General features: G+C 39.6%; 1 protein-coding gene across 1 annotated transcript in view; it reads left to right on the top strand.

The window, feature by feature from the left end:
* The window catches only part of SCAPER (S-phase cyclin A associated protein in the ER), a 493174-nt gene that overhangs the window by 324154 nt on the left and 152702 nt on the right, over positions 1-16318 (top strand). Inside the window, exon 24 of the mRNA XM_060005554.1 lies at positions 11499-11614. Within this exon, the coding sequence (XP_059861537.1) occupies positions 11499-11614 (116 nt within the window). The remainder of the gene's footprint in view (positions 1-11498; positions 11615-16318) is intronic.

The raw sequence follows: 16318 nt of genomic DNA, 5'->3' as shown, positions 1-16318 counted from the left end.
AGCTGAGGAAGAAGAAAGAGTCTAGAAGGGCAAATGTTCTTTTAAGAGTCTGCTGAAAGTTGGACCCTTGCTCTATGCATTATTATGAGCTTTTCCATCCCTGTTTTACAGAGATGTTTCACTTATTTTTAATGTGGTTATTTTTTCATATTATTAAATATTTTATCTATAATTCCTATTTGAGTATAGAAGAAAGGATATGTACATATGTGTTTGCTTCCCTATCTTGACTCAGAGCCCCTCTGCCGTTTCCCCTGGGCTAAAGATGCTTCCGTGATACCCTAGGCCTGGCTCTGGTAAAACTGCTGGTAGGATAACCAATCACTACCAAATTAAATATTCATACGTACTACATGATCTCATTTATATGAAATTCTACCGTGGACAAAACTAACCTACGGTACCATAAATCAAATCAGTGGTTGCATCAGGGAGGAGGGATTGACTGTGAAAGGGGCATGAGGGGACTTTCTAGGGTAATGGAAATGTTCAGGTCTTGATAGGTGCTCATCAAATTTAACTGAATGGTATCCTTAAGATCTGAGCTCTTCACCCTATTGTAAAGTATACCTCAAATTAAAAAAAAAAAAGCCAATGAACAAAATGTGTTCAACCCCATCATTATCAGGGAAAGACAAATAAAATCCTCAATTAAATGTGAGTATACAGGGACTTCCCTGGTGGTCCAGTGATTAAGAATTGGCCTGCCAATGTAGGGGACATGGGTTCAATCCCTAGTCCGGGAAGATCTCACATACCATGCAGTAAAGTAAGCCCATGTGCTACAACTACTGAGCCCGTCCTTTAGAGCCTGCGAGCTGCAACTACTGAGCCCGTGTGCCACAACTACTGAAGCCCACACGCCCTAGAGCCCGCACGCTGCAACTGCTGAGCCCACACTCTGCAACTACTGAAGCCCGTGCCCTCTAGGGCCCGTGGGCCACAACTACTGAGCCCATGTGCTACAGCTACTGAAGCCCACGTGCCTAGAGCCCGTGCTCTGCCACAAGAGAAGCCACCACAGTGAGAAGCCCGTGCATCACAACGAAGAGTAGCCCCAGGGCTTGAACCCATGTCCCCTGCATTGGCAGGCGGATTCTTAACCACTGCACCACCACGGAAGCCTCACTGCATCCCCGCCGCAACTAGAGAAACCCGCATAGAGCAACGAAGACTGAACACAGCCAAAAAAAAAGGCGAGTATACACCCATTAGAATCACTAAAGTTTAAAAAAAAAACTTGATAAAGGCAAGTTTTGGTGTCATTGTAGAGTAACTGAAATCATCACGGCACTGCAATGTGTACAAAAATTGTTCTGAATATTTTAGAAAGCTGTTTGGCTATAGCTAATAACACAACCTATGCACACTCTGTGACCCAGCAGTTCTGCTTTTAAGCATATACTCAACTGCATGTCACATGTGCCCAAATACATATACAAAAATGTTGAAAGCAGCATTGTCCAGAGTTTCGAAGTGGAAACAACCCAAATGTCAATCAGCGGTTAAACATTTAAATAAGTTGAGGTATGTAATCAGACAAAGGAATACCATGCAGCAAGGAAAATGAATCGAATACTGCTACAGGCAACAATATGGATGAATTTAGGGGAAAAAACAAGCAAGAAAAATTAGATATTATAGAATATATAAAGTGTGATTCTATTTTTATAGAATTGAAAAGAAAACAAAAGGATTCTGTGATTTTAGAAGTCAGGAGAGCCTTTACATCGGGGAAAGACGGAGAGATAATGAGTAGGATGGGCAACAGGGGTATTATGGCATGTTATAGAGCTTTATTTTTTAATTTTGGAGTTATTACAATGTGTTTTCAATTTGCCATATAGTTTGCTATATAGTTATGATTAGTGCAGTTTTATCTGTGTATGCTATGTAGTAATACAAAGTTGTTACTATTTTCTAATTATATTGACATCCTAGCATAAGAAGAAAGAATGGTAACAGCATTATGGTTTTAAATAAATTACTGAGCACCTAGTTTTCAATTTTCTGATTGTTAGTTTTATTGCAAGGAAACATTTTTTCATTAATAACAACATAAATTGTTAATTTTTAATCTTAAAAGTGTGAGGTCTTGTCTAGGATTCATGATGAACTTCTTATAGTCTCAGACTGTATTTTATTGTGCACAAAGAATGAGTAAATGAATGATTAAGATATTATACTACCAAACTCCAGACATGTACTGGAGCCAATAATTGATAGTCCACATCAAGCAGGCAGAGCATTGTGCTTTGAACATCAGAAGAATCAGGAAAACATGTTTGACAGAGCCTGTGAATAACTCATATATCTCCCCCAAGTACCCCCCCAATAAAAAAGCCCCTCAGTATTCCAAAGACATTTGAAGGCTTAATGAACTGTAGAATACTATTAAAAGAAATATAAGGGGGTATTGTAATAGAGGGGTTGAATATTAGTTTCCTAGGGCTGCCATAACAAAGTACCACAGACTGAGTGGCTTAAATAGCACAAGTTACTTTTCTCAGAGTTCTGGAGGCTGAAGGCCAGGGTGAAAGTGTTATGAGGTTTGGTTTTTTTCTGAGGCGTCTCTCCTTGGTTTGTAATTGGACACCTTCTTGCTGTGTACGGCCTTTTTCTCTGTGCATGTGCATTCCTGGTTTCTCTTGTTCTCTTATAAGGACAACAGTCATATTAGATTAAGGCCTCACCCTAACAGCCTCATTTTAACTTAATCACCTCTTTAAATTTCTTATCCTCAAATACAGTTACATTCTGAGGTACTAGGGGTTGGGACTTCAACATAAGAATTCAGTGGAGGGTGGGGACACAATTCAGCCTATAGCAGGTTGCTATCCTGTATTTCACATATTTGATGCAGTGATTCTGTGTATGCTTAAAAACTTGCCGTCCCCATGCCAGAGGAATGCAAAGAGCTTATATATCCTTCCCACAAGAATGGTATACAAATCAGAAGTTGTATAGAAAAATCATAGGTTGAGTTCTAAAATGGTTACTTAATATTCTCCCTAAAATAGGTGAAGTGGCTTTTTTTATTTTTATTTATGTATTTTTAGCTCTTATCATTATCACAGACTTTTTTTTTTTTTTACATCTTTTTTGGAGTATAATTGCTTTACAATGGTGTGTTAGTTTCTGCAGTATAACAAAGTGAATCAGCTCTATGTATACATACATCCCCATATCCCCTCCCTCTTGCGTCTCCCTCCAACCCTCCCTATCCCACCCCTGTCGGTGGTCACAAAGCACTGAGCTGATCTCCCGGTACTATGCGGCTGCTTCCCACTAGCTATTCTACATTTGGTAGTGTATATATGTCCATGCCACTCTCTCACTTGGTCCCAGCTTACCCTTCCCCCTCCCCATGTCCTCAAGTCCATTCCCTACGTCTGTGCCTTTATTCCTGTCCTGCCCCTAGGTTCTTCAGAACTTTTTTTTTTTTTTTTAGATTCCATATATACGTGTTAGCATACGGTATTTGTTTTTCTCTTTCTGACTTACTTCACTCTGTATGACAGACTCTAGGTCCATCCCCCTCACTACAAATAATTCAATTTCGTTTCTTTTTATGGCTGAGTAATATTCCATTGTATATATGTGCCACATCTTCTTTACCCATTCATCTGTTGATGGATACTTAGGTTGCTTCCATGTCCTGGCTTCTGTGAATAGAGCTGCAATGAACATTGTGGTACATGACCTTTTTTTATTTTATGTTTTTTTTTTTAATTTTTTTTTTTTTTTTTTTTTTGCGGTACGCGGGCCTCTCACTGTTGTGGCCTCTCCTGTTGCAGAGCACAAGCTCTGGACGTGCAGGCTCAGCGGCCATGGCTCACGGGCCCAGCTGCTCCGTGGCATGTGGGATCTTCCCAGATTGGGGCACGAACCCATGTCCCCTGCATCGGCAGGCGGACTCTCAACCACTGCGCCACCAGGGAAGCCCTACATGACTCTTTGAATTATAGTTTTCTCAGGGTATATGCCCAGTAGTGGGATTGCTGGGTCGCATGGTAGTTCTATTTTTAGTTTTTTGAGGAACCTCCATACTGTTCTCCATAGTGGCTGTATCAATTTACATTCCCACCAACAGTGCAAGAGGGTTCCCTTTTCTCCACACTCTCTCTAGCATTTATTTTCTGTAGATTTTTTGATGATGGCCATTCTGACTGGTGTGAGGTGATACCTTATTGGAGTTTTGATTTGCATTTCTCTGATGATTAGGGATGTTGAACATCCTTTCATGTGTTTGTTGGCAATCTGTATATCTTCTTTGGAGAAATGTCGATTTAGGTCTCCTGCCCATTTTTGGATTGGATTGTTTGTTTTTTTGATATTGAGCTGCATGAACTGCCTGTAAATTTTGGAGGTTAATCCTTTGTTAGCTGCTTCATTTGGAAATATTTTCTCCCGTTCTCAGGGTTGTCTTTTCATCTTGTCTGTGTTTTCCTTTGCTGTGCAAAAAAGCTTTTAAGTATCCTGAGGTTACATTTGTTTATTTTTGTTTTTATTTCCATTTCTCTAGAGGGTGGGTCAAAAAGAATCTTGCTGTGATTTATGTCATAGAATGTTCTGCCTATGTTTTCCTCTAAGAGTTTGATAGTGTCTGGCTTTCCATTTAGGTCTTTAATCCGTTTGGAGTTTATTTTGGTGTATCGTTTTAGGAAGTGTTCTAATTTCATTCTTTTACATGTAGCTGTCCAGCTACTGTCCAGTAGCTGCACCACTTATTGAAGAGGCTGTCTTTACTCCATTGTATATTCTTGCCTCTTTTATCAAAGATAAGGTGACCATATGTGTGTGGGTTTATCTCTGGGCTTTCTCTCCTGTTCCATTGATCTATTTCTGTTTTTGTGCCAGTACCATACAGTCTTGATTACTGTAGCTTTGTAGTATAGTCTGAAGTCTGGGAAGCTGATTCCTCCAGCTCCATTTTCTTTCTCAAGATTGCTTTGGCTATTTGGGATCTTTTGTGTTTCCATACGAATTGTGAAATTTTTTGTTCTAGTTCTGTGAAAAATGCCAGTGGTAGTTTGATAGGGATTGCATTGAATCTGTAGATTGCTTTGGGTAGTACAGTCATTTTTACAATATTGATTCTTCCAATCCAAGAACATGGTATATCTCCCCATCTGTTTGTATCATCTTTAATTTCTTTCATCAGTGTCTTATAGTTTTCTGCATACAGGTGTTTTGTCTCCTTAGGTAGGTTTATTCCTAGGTATTTTATTCTTCTTCTTGCATTGGTAAATGGAAGTGTTTCCTTAATTTCTCTTTCAGATTTCCCATCAATAGTGTATAGGAATGCAAGAGATTGCTGTGCATTAATTGTGTATCTTGCTACTACCAAATTTATTGATTAGCACTAGTCGTTTTCTGGTAGCATCTTTAGTATTCTCTATGTATATATAGTCTCATGTCATCTGCAAACAGTGACAGCTTTACTTCTTCTCTTCCAGTTGGGATTCCTTTTATTTCTTTTTCTTCTCTGATTGCTGTGGCTAAAACTTCCAAAACTATGTTGAATAATAGTGGTGAGAGTGGACAACCTTGTCTTGTTCCTAATCTTAGAGGAAATGGTTTCAGTTTTTCATCACTGAGAATGATGTTGGCTGTGGGTTTGTCATATATGGCCTTTATTATGTTGAGGTAAATTCCCTCTATGCCTACTCTCTGGAGGGTTTTTGTCATAAATGAGTGTTGAATTTTGTTGAAAGCTTTTTCTGCATCTGTTGAGGTGATCATATGGTTTTTCTCCTTCAATTTGTTAATATGGTTTATCACATTGATTGATTTGCGTATATTGAAGAATCCTTGCATTCCTGGTATAAACCCCACTTGATCATGGTGTATGATCCTTTTAATGTGCTGCTGGGTTCTGTTGGCTAGTATTTTGTTGAGGATTTTTGCATCTATGTTCATCAGTGATATTGGCCTGTAGTTTTCTTTCTTTGTGACATCTTTGTCTGTTTTAGTATCAGGGTGATGTTGGCCTCGTAGAATGAGTTTTGGAGTACTCCTCTCTCTACTATGAGTTTGAGGAGGATAGGTGTTAGCTCTTCTCTAAATGTTTGATAGAAGTCACCTCTGAAGCCATCTTGTCACGGGCTTCTGTTTGTTGGAAGATTTTTTTTTTTTTTTTTTTTTGCGGTATGTGGGCCTCTCACTGTTGTGGCCTCTCCCGTTGCAGAGAACAGGCTCCGGACACGCAGGCTCAGCGGCCATGGCTCACGGGCCCAGCCGCTCCGCGGCATGTGGGATCCCCTCGGACTGGGACACGAACCCGTGTCCCCCGCATTGGCAGGCGGACTCTCAACCACTGCGCCACCAGGGAAGCCCTGTTGGAAGATTTTTAATCACAGTTTCAATTTCAGTGCTTGTGATTGGTCTGTTTATATTTTCTATTTCTTCCTGGTTCAGTCTTGGAAGATTGTGCTTTTCTAACAGTTTGTCCATTTCTTCCAGGTTGTCCATTTTGTAGTTACTTGTAGTAATCGCTCATGATCCTTTGTATTTCTGCAGTGTCAGTTGTTACTTCTCCTTTTTCTTTTCTAATCCTGTTGATTTGAGTCTTCTCCCTTTTTTTTTTTTTTTTGTTGAGTCTGGCTAATAGTTTATCAATTTTGTTTATCTTCTCAAAGAACCAGCTTTTCGTTTTATTGATCTTTGCTATTGTTTCCTTCATTTCTTTTTAACTTATTTCTGATCTGATCTTTATGATTTATTTCCTTCTGCTATCTTTGGGGTTTTCTCTTCTTCTTTCTCTAATTTCTTTAGGTGTCTGGATAGGTTGTTTTTTTGAGATGTTTCTTCTTTCTTGAGGTAGGATTGTATTGCTGTAAACTTCCCTCTTAGAACTGCTTTTGCTGCATCCCATAGGTTTTGGGTCGTCGTTTTTTCATTGTCATATATTTTTAGGTATTTTTTGATTTCTTCTTTGATTTCTTCAGTGATCTCTTGGTTATTTAGTAGTGTATTATTTAGCCTCCATGTGTTTGTATTTTTTACAATTTTTTTCCTGTAATTGATATCTAATCTCATAGCATTATGATTGGAAAAGATACTTGATAAGATTTTAGTTTTCTTAAATTTACCTAGGCTTGATTTGTGACCCAAGATATGATCTATCGTGGAGAATGTTCCATGAGCACTTGAGAAGAAAGTGGATTCTGTTATTTTTGGAAGGAATGTCCTATAAATATCAATTAAGTCCATGTTGTTTAATGTATCATTAAAAGCTTGTGTTTCCTTATTTATTTTCATTTTGGATGATCTGTCCATTGGTGAAAGTGGGGCGTTAAAGTCCCCTACTATGAGTGTGTTTCTGTCGATTTCCCCTTTCCTCGCTGTTAGCATTTGCCTTGTGTATGAGGTGCTCCTATATTGGGTGCATAAATATTTACAATTGTTATGTCCTCTTCTTGGATTGATCCCTTGATCATTATGTAGTGTCATTCTTTGTCTCTTGTAGTAGTCTTTATTTTAAAGTCTATTTTGTCTGATATGAGAATTGCTACTGCAGCTTTCTTTCGGTTTCCATTTACATGGAATACCTTTGTCAGTCTGTGTGTGTCCCTAGGTCTGAAGTGGGTCTCTTACAGACAGCATATATACTGGTCTTGTTTTTGTATCCATTCAGCCAGTCTATGTCTTTTGGTTGGAGCATTTAATCCATTTACATTTAAGGTAGTTATCAATATGTATGTTCCTATTACCATTTTCTTAATTGTTTTGGGTTTCTTATTGTAGGTCTTTTCCTTCTCTTGTTTTTCTTGCCTAGAGAAGTTCCTTTAGCAGTTGTTGTAAAGATGGTTTGGTGGTGCTGAATTCTCTTAGCTCTTGCTTGTCTGTAAAGGTTTTAAGTTCTCCATCGAATCTGAATGAGATCCTTGCTGGGTAGAGTAATCTTGGTTGTAATTCTTTCCGTTTCATCACTGTAAATATGTCCTGCCACTGCCTTCTGGTTTGTAGAGTCTCTGCTGAAAGATCAGCTGTTAACCTTATGGGGATTCCTTGTATGTTGTTTGTTGCTTTTCCCTTGCTGCTTTTAATATTTTTTCTTTGTATTTAATTTTTGACAGTTTGATTAATATGTGTCTTGGCATGTTTTTCCTTGGATTTATCCTGTATGGGCCTCTCTGCGCTTCCTGGACTTGATTGACTATTTCCTCTCCCATATTATGGAAATTTTCAACTATAATCTCTTCAGTATTTTCTCGGTCCCTTTTTTTCCTCTCTTCTTCTTCTGGGACCCCTATAATTCCAATGTTGGTGCATTTAATGTTGTCCCAGAGGTCTCTGAGACTGCCCTCAATTCTTTTCATTCTTTTTTCCTTATTCTGCTCTGGGTAGTTATTTCCACTATTTTATCTTCCAGGTCACTTATCCGTTCTTCTGCCTCAGTTAGTCAGCTATTGCTTCCTTCTAGAGAATTTTAAATTTCATTTATTGTGTTGTTCATCGTTGTTTGTTTGCTCTTTAGTTCTTCTAGGTCCCAGTTAAACGTTTCTTGTATTTTCTCCATTCTATTTCCAAGATTTTGGATCATCTTTACTATCATTACTCTGAAATCTTTTTCAGCTAGACTGCCTATATCCTCTTCATTTGTTTGGTCTGGTGGGTTTTTACCTTGCTCCTTCATCTGCTGTGTATTTCTCTGTCTTCTCCTTTTGGTTAACTTACTGTGTTTGGGGTCTCCTTTTTGCAGTCTGCAGGTCCATAGTTCCCGTTGTTTTTGGTGTCTGTCCCCAGTGGGTAAGGTTGGTTCAGTTGGTTGTGTAGGCTTCCTGGTGGAGTGAATTGGTGCCTGTGTTCTGGTGGATGAGGCTGGGTCTTGTCTTTCTGGTGGGCAGGGCCGCGTCTGGTGGTGTGTTTTGGGGTGTCTGTGACCTTATTATGATATTAGGCAGCCTCTCTGCTAATGAGTGGGGTTGTGTTTCTGTTTTGCTAGTTGTTTGGCATACGGTGGCCAGCACTGTAGCTTGCTGGTCTTTGAGTGGAGCTGGGTCTTCGTGTTGAGATGGAGATCTCTGGGAGAGCTTTCACTGTTTGATATTACATGGTGTCAGGAGGTCTCTGGTGGAACAATGTCCTGAACTGGGCTCTCCCACCTCTGAAGCTCAGGCCTGACACCCGGCCAGAGAACCAAGACCTGGTCAGTCACACAGCTCAGAAGAAAATGGAGAAAGCGAGGGAGGGAGGGAGGGAGGAAAATAAAGTTATTAAAATAAAAAGTAAAATAAAATTATTAAAAATTAAAAAGTAATTAAGAAAAAAAAAAAAGAAAGAGGAAAGCAACCAAACCAAAAACAAATCCACCGATGATAACAAGCACTAAAAACCACACTAAAAAAAAGAAAAGAAGAAACTGACAGGCCAAACCCTAGGACAAATGGTAAAAGCAAAGTTACACGGGCAAAATCACGCAAAGCATACACATACACACTCACAAAAAGAGAAAACGGAAAAAAATATATATATATATCATATATATATGATATATCATATATATATGATATATATATATGATATATCTCATATATATGATATATATATATATATAAAAGAAGAGAGCAACCAAATCAATAAACAAATCTACTGTGATAATAAACTCTAAATACTAAACTAAGATAAACATAAAACCAGAAACAAATTAGATGCAGAAAGCCAACTCCAAGTCTACAGTTGCTCCCAAAGTCCACCTCCTCAAATTTGGGATGATTCGTTGTCTATTCAGGTATTCCACAGATGCAGGGTACATCAAGTTTATTGTGGAGATTTAATCCACTGCTCCTGAGGCTGCTGGGAGAAGTTTCCCTTTCTCTCCTTTGTTCTCACAGCTCCTGGGGTTCAGCTTTGGATTTGGCCTCGCCTCTGTGTGTAGGTCGCTGGAGGGCGTCTGTTCTTCACTCAGACAGGACGGGGTTAAAGTAGCAGCTGATTAGGGGGCTCTGGCTCACTCAGGCCAGTTGGAGGGAGTGGTACAGAATGCAGGGCGAGCCTGCGGCGGCAGAGGCCAGCATGACATTACACCCGCCTGAGGCGCGCCGTGTGTTCTCCCAGGGAAGTTGTCCCTGGATCACGGGACCCTGGCAATGGCAGGCTGCACAGGCTCCCGGGAGGGGAGGTGTGGATAGTGACCTGTGATTGCACACAGGCTTCTTGGTGGCTGCAGCAGCAGCCTTAGCGTTTCATGCCCGTCTCTGGTGTCCGCGCTGATAGCCGCGGCTTGCACCCATCTCTGGAGCTCAGTTAGGTGGTGCTCTGATTCCCCTCTCCTCGTGCACCCTGAAACAATGGTCTCTTGCCTATTAGGCAGTTCTAGACTTTTTCCCAGACTCCCTCCAAGCTAGCTGTGGCGCACTAGGCCCCTTCAGGCTGTGTTCACGCAGCCAACCCCAGTCCTCTCCCTGGGATCCGACCTCTGAAGAAGCCTGAGCCTCAGCTCCCAGCCCCCACCTGCCTTGGCGGGTGAGCAGACCAGCCTGTCAAGCTGTGGAGTGCTGGTGGGCACCGATCCTCTGTGCGGGAATCTCTCTGCTTTGCCTTCTGCACCCCTGTTGCTGCGATCTCCTCCGTGGCTCAGAAGCTTCCCCCCCGCCAACCCCCATCTCTGCCAGTGAAGGGGCTTCCTAGTGTGTGGAAACCTTTCCTCCTTCACAGCTCCCTCCCTGAGGTTCAGGTCCTGTCCCTATTCTTTTGTCTCTGTTTTTTCTTTTTTCTTTTGCCCTACCCAAGTATGTGGGGAGTTTCTTGCCTTTTGGGAAGTCTAAGGTCTTCTGCCAGCGTTCAGTAGGTGTTCTGTAGGAGTTGTTCCACATGTAGATATATTTCTGATGTATTTGTGGGGAGGAGAGTGGTCTCCACGTCTCACTCCTCCACCATCTTAAAGGTCTCCCCTTTTTTAAAAAAGGTACATCTAACTGGTTAGTTATTAGATTATCTTGTATTACTGAAGAAAGAAGTTCTAGCAAAGGAAATCTTTGTGGAAGTCAGTTTGTCTTGTTAAGTGGTAATTAACATTACAAAATAATCCAGTTTTTAAAAGTGTTGCTAAAAACTTCTGTATGAAATGATTTTTTCCTATGCTTGGAGTGCTTCATCCCTTTCCCTTTTCTTTTGCCTGTCTCAAAACCTCAACTTTCTCAGAAAAGTCTGTGCTGACCCCTTTCCCCAATATACAGTTGATTCCCCCACTGTTCTCATAGAGCACCTTTCCTTTTTCTTCAGAGTACTTATTGTAATTCAAATTGTTTTATTTATATTTATTTGATGAATGTTGGTCTCATCCACTAAATTTTAAGCTTCATGGGGGACAGCAACTATGATTTTTTGTTCACCACTTTTGGCCTATAGTTCCTAGCACTGAGTAAGCATTCAATAAGTGTTTGTAGAATAATTGAACCAACAGAATATTTCACACTACAACTAAATATTTCATTTGGTTATAATTTTATGCCTGGGAAATGGGGTTAATTTCTTTTTGTATTTCTGTTTAGAATGTGGCAGATCAGATTGCATTTCAAGTTGCTGGTGGATTAACAGCCCTTGAACACATTCTTCAAGTAGTGGTCCCAGTCACAAATGTGAACACAGTTTCACGAATTCCTCCTAAGTAAGTATAGTTTTTTAATCTGTCTTTCACGTTTCACTTGTGAATCATTTCTGCCCTATGGTTTCCATATGGGGGACCACAGGAAAATTGTATGTTTATTCAGGCTTGAATAGCAAAAGCTTACACTCCCCATTAGGGAGAAAAACAGAGGTGCTCGACTTCATTTACAAAACTCAAATTGAGCTTGAAAAGCCTTATGAAGGAAATTTCTTTGGTCTGTGACCTTTTCTAATCCTAAATCAAGAAGAACTGATGAACTTGTGAGAAGTTCTAACTGCTTACAAAATTTGAACAGAAATGAGTAGTAATAACAGCTAACTTTTTGTATTGCATACAAAAAAGGAGGTAAGTACATTGACAAAGACCTGAGCTGTGAAATTTGAAGAAGTCCCTAACGTACAGGAAGAGCAGTCTGAGGCCAAGACTGCCATAGTCTGGAGTCCCAGCCAAATAGTTGGGAAGTGGATTGCAGTTTGGTCTTTTAACTGCAAATTGCTCTGTCGTAAGGATCATGTGCATCCTTTAGACCCAAGATCTACTTGCTTATTCTTTTACATCACCCTTTGGTCCCTGGCCATCTAGGATGTAGTAGCAGACAGCATTATTTCAGAAGTATTGTATTCCTGAGTTGTAACATGCACAATTTTTGGATTGTGGAGACTCTTATTTACAGGTTTAAATGAGAAGTTTTGATAAAAGTTCAGTTATATCACTGAGAAACTTTTAAATATTTAATTAGCTCTATAAAAGTGATTGCTTCATTTGTGTGCTGGATACAACAGAAAAAAAAAAATTCCAAGAGTATGTTATCTTTCTTCCTGAGAGATATTTGGTAAAATAGAAATAGCGCCAGCTTTGGAGTCAAACAAACCTGAATTCCAGTTTTACCTCTGCTGGTTACTAGTTGGGAGAATTGGAACAAGTGCCTTAATCTTGTTGCATCTGTTTCCTCATTTGGTCAAACAGGGGTAATCATATTCACCTCACAGTGTGGGGATCAGTTGAAGTAATAATGTATGTGAGAGTTCTTTGTAAACCTTAAAGTGTTATATAAATATTAGGTGACAGTTTTTAAAGTAGTAATCTTGCCTGGTTCAAGACAGTGTTATCTATTTGACGTGAGAGATTTCTAAGTACAGACTTTGATACTGAGTTAGTTTGGGTGGTTTTGCTCTACTGACAAAGTAGAGATTAATGAAAGAAGGTATAGGTGTCCTTTAAAGTCAGGATATCTTTCTTTGGAGCAGAAAACCATACATGGGGCAGTTATAGCACACAAATAGATGTTCTAACCCAGAAGAGTTGCTACTCCTTATCAAAGTAGACTTTATTGACAGTGTGTTGCTTGGCATGTTGTCAGCCCTCAATGTATATTAATTGTCAGAGAGAGAGGAAGGAAAGAATGAAATACAATAAAATGTTTGAGGTAAGAAAGGAAATGACATTTGATTCTTTGGGACAGTGCTTTTCATAACTGTTAATAATTCATATTGTTCATCTTAACTGCACCTATAGTTTTTTTGTTTTTTGGTTTCATTGTTGTTGTTGTTGTTTTGTTTGTTTTCTGGTAGGTTGCAACACGCATGACCCTGAGCTCCCTTAATGGTAACCTAGATGAAATGCCTATTTCCCCAAAGCTACTTTTGTCATTGTGGCAGAGGGCATGTTCTGGTGCTTATTTGTGCCTCTTGTTTAGGGAACAGAAGAGGTTTCCATAGTTCCCAAAAAGACCTAAGTAAGAATTAGCACACCTGCTTTGGAAAGGAGCCATGGAATCCTGAAAGTCCAGATCAATGCTTCTCAGCTGGCCACAGTACCAGGATTGAGAGTTTGTTTCTTCATCTCATCTTAGGCCAATAAGTTTGTGTTTTCAGCCAGGTACTGCTTACTGAGTGAGGCCAGCACTCAGGGCTGTGGGCATCTAGCATTGACTCTAAGATTCTCCTGTCCGTCCTTAGCACAGCTCAAGATCATGACTCTACTTTCTAAACTAGCCTCACTTCTCCGGGCTAATGAATTAGGGTTATGCTGCTTACTTGGAGACAGGCAAGAAAAATGCCACAACTACATTAGATTTAAATGTAGACTCAAAGCACACTGGTGGGCCTGAGTCAGTGACTTTTTCATATTCCTCCTAACTGCTCTCTGGCCTTGGGACTTCCTTTGCTCTCAACTTGCCCAGATCCTCCCCTTCTATCCCTGTTGAGCTCCCAGCCCTCATCATCATGAAACTTCTGCCACCTTAGCGCATTTTGTTTTCTGCTTCCTGTGGCCTTTCATGGCTCTTACCTAGAGAGACTGTATTTTGTTTCTCGTTTTTTTTTTTGTTTTTTTTTTTTTTTTTACTATCCTACAGTAGTTCATTTTTCTCAGCAATAAACAGGAAAAGATTTGAGAAGTTGCAGCCACTGTCTAGTAACATTTATCATGTGGATCACCTATGACTGCAAGCCTAATGCTTCACTGTCCCTGCAGCCCCAGAGCTCTGTGAGTGGAAAAATCAACTCCCTGATCCTCTTTCCTCACCAATTTGCCCATCTTCCTTTTTACTACACATGGTACCTCAGCAGTTGTCCTATAATTATTGCTAGGTAACTCCCTCTGAGTGAATATTTTGCTTCCAGCAGAATTTTTTAGTGTGAAATTGAGAATTATACCCACTTATGAAAATTTAAATTTTTGAAACCTTTCTGAATGTTCACTGGGTTGTTTTTCTTTTTTTTAGAAACAGAGAAAGCCCATAAACCTGCTTGAATCCTTTTCAAATTATCATTGGTTAGGTCACATTTGTTTATTTTTGTTTTTATTTCCATTATTCTCAGAGATGGCTCCAAAAAGACATTGCTGCAATTTATGTCAAAGAATGTTCTGCCTGTTTTCCTCTAGGAGTTTTATAGTATCCAGTCTTACATTTAGGTCTTTAACCCATTTTGAGTTTATTTTTGTGTATGGTGTTAGAGAATGTTCTAATTTCATTATTTTACATGTAGCTGTCCAGTTTTCCCAGTACCACTTATTGAAGAGACTGTCTTTTCTCCATTGGCTATTCTTGCCTCCTTTGTTGTAGATTAATTGACCATAGGTGTATTGGTTTATTTCTGGGCTTTCTATCCTGTTCCATTGATCTACATGTCTGTTTCTGTGCCAGTACCATACTATTCTGATTACTGTAACTTTGTATTATAGTCTGAAGTCAAGGAGCCTGATTCCTCCAGCTCCGTTTTTCTTTCTCAAGATTGCTTTGGCTATTCAGAGTCTTTCGTGTTTCCATACAAATTGTAAAATTTTTTGTTCTAATTCTGTGAAAAATGCCATTGGTAGTTTGATAGGGATTGCGTTGAATCTGTAGACTGCATTGCGTAGTATACTCATTTTAACAATATTGATTCTTCCAATCCAAGAACACGGTATATCTTTCCACCTGTTTGTGTCGTCTTCAGTTTCTTTCATCAGTGTCTTATAGTTTTCAGAGTACAGGTCTTTTGCCTCCTTTGGTAGATTTATTCCTAGGTATTTTATTCTTTTTGATGCAATAGTAAATGGAATTGTTTTCGTAATTCTTCTCTTTGATCTTTCACTGTTAGTGTATAGAAATGCAACAGATTTCTGTGTACTAATTTTGTGTCCTGCAACTTTACCAAATTCATTGATGAGCTCTAGTAGTTTTCTGGTAGCGTCTTTAGGATTTTCTATGTAGAGTATAATGTCATCTGCAGACACTGACAGTTTTACTTCTTCTGTTCCAACATGGATTCCTTTTATTTCTTTTTCTTCTCTGATTGCTGTGGCTAGGACTTCCAAAACTATGTTGAATAAAAGTGGTCAGAGTGGACATCCTTGTCTTATTCCTGATCTTAGAGGAAATGCTTTCAGCTTTTCTCCATTGAGTATGATATTAACTGTGGGTTTGTCATGTACAATGGAATATTACTCAGCCATGAAAAAGAATGAAATAATGCCATTCGCAACAACATGGATGGACCTAGAGATTATCCTACTAAGTGAAATAGGCCAGGCAAAGACAGTTATCATATGATATCACTTATATGTGGAATCAAAAAAAAAGATACAAATGAACTTATTTACAAAACAGAAATAGGCCCACAGACATAGAAAACAAACTTATGGTTCCCAAAGGGGAAAGGGGTAGAGGAGGTATAAATTAGGAGGTTGGGATTAACATATACACACTACTATGTATAAAATGGATAACCAATAGGGGCCTAATGTATAGCACAGGGGACTATGCTCAATATTTCATAATAATGGGCTTCCCTGGTGGCGCAGTGGTTGAGAATCCACCTGCCAATGCAGAGGACACGGGTTCGAGCCCTGGTCTGGGAAGATCCCACATGCCGCAGAGCAACTAGCCCCGTGAGTCACAATTACTGAGCCTGCGCGTCTGGAGCCAGTGCTCCGCGGGAGAGGCCGCGATAGTGAGAGGCCCGCGCACCGCGATGAGGAGTGGCCCCCACTTGCCGCAGTTAGAGAAAGCCCTCGCACAGAAACGAAGAGCCAACACAGCCAAAAATAAATAAATAAATAAATAAAATTTAAAAAAAAAAAAAATTTCATAATAACCTATAAAGGAAAAGAATCTGAAAAAGAAGATATAGATAGATAGATAGAGCTATAGATTTATAGATATATAGATAAGACTGGACCATTGTGCTGTACACCTACAACTAACACAATATTGTAAAT

This window comes from Delphinus delphis, chromosome 2, assembly GCF_949987515.2.
Source record: "Delphinus delphis chromosome 2, mDelDel1.2, whole genome shotgun sequence".
Lineage (NCBI taxonomy): Eukaryota > Metazoa > Chordata > Mammalia > Artiodactyla > Delphinidae > Delphinus > Delphinus delphis.
The sequence above is the reverse complement of the archived record's forward strand: the minus strand, read 5'-3'. Positions and strand labels throughout refer to the sequence as shown.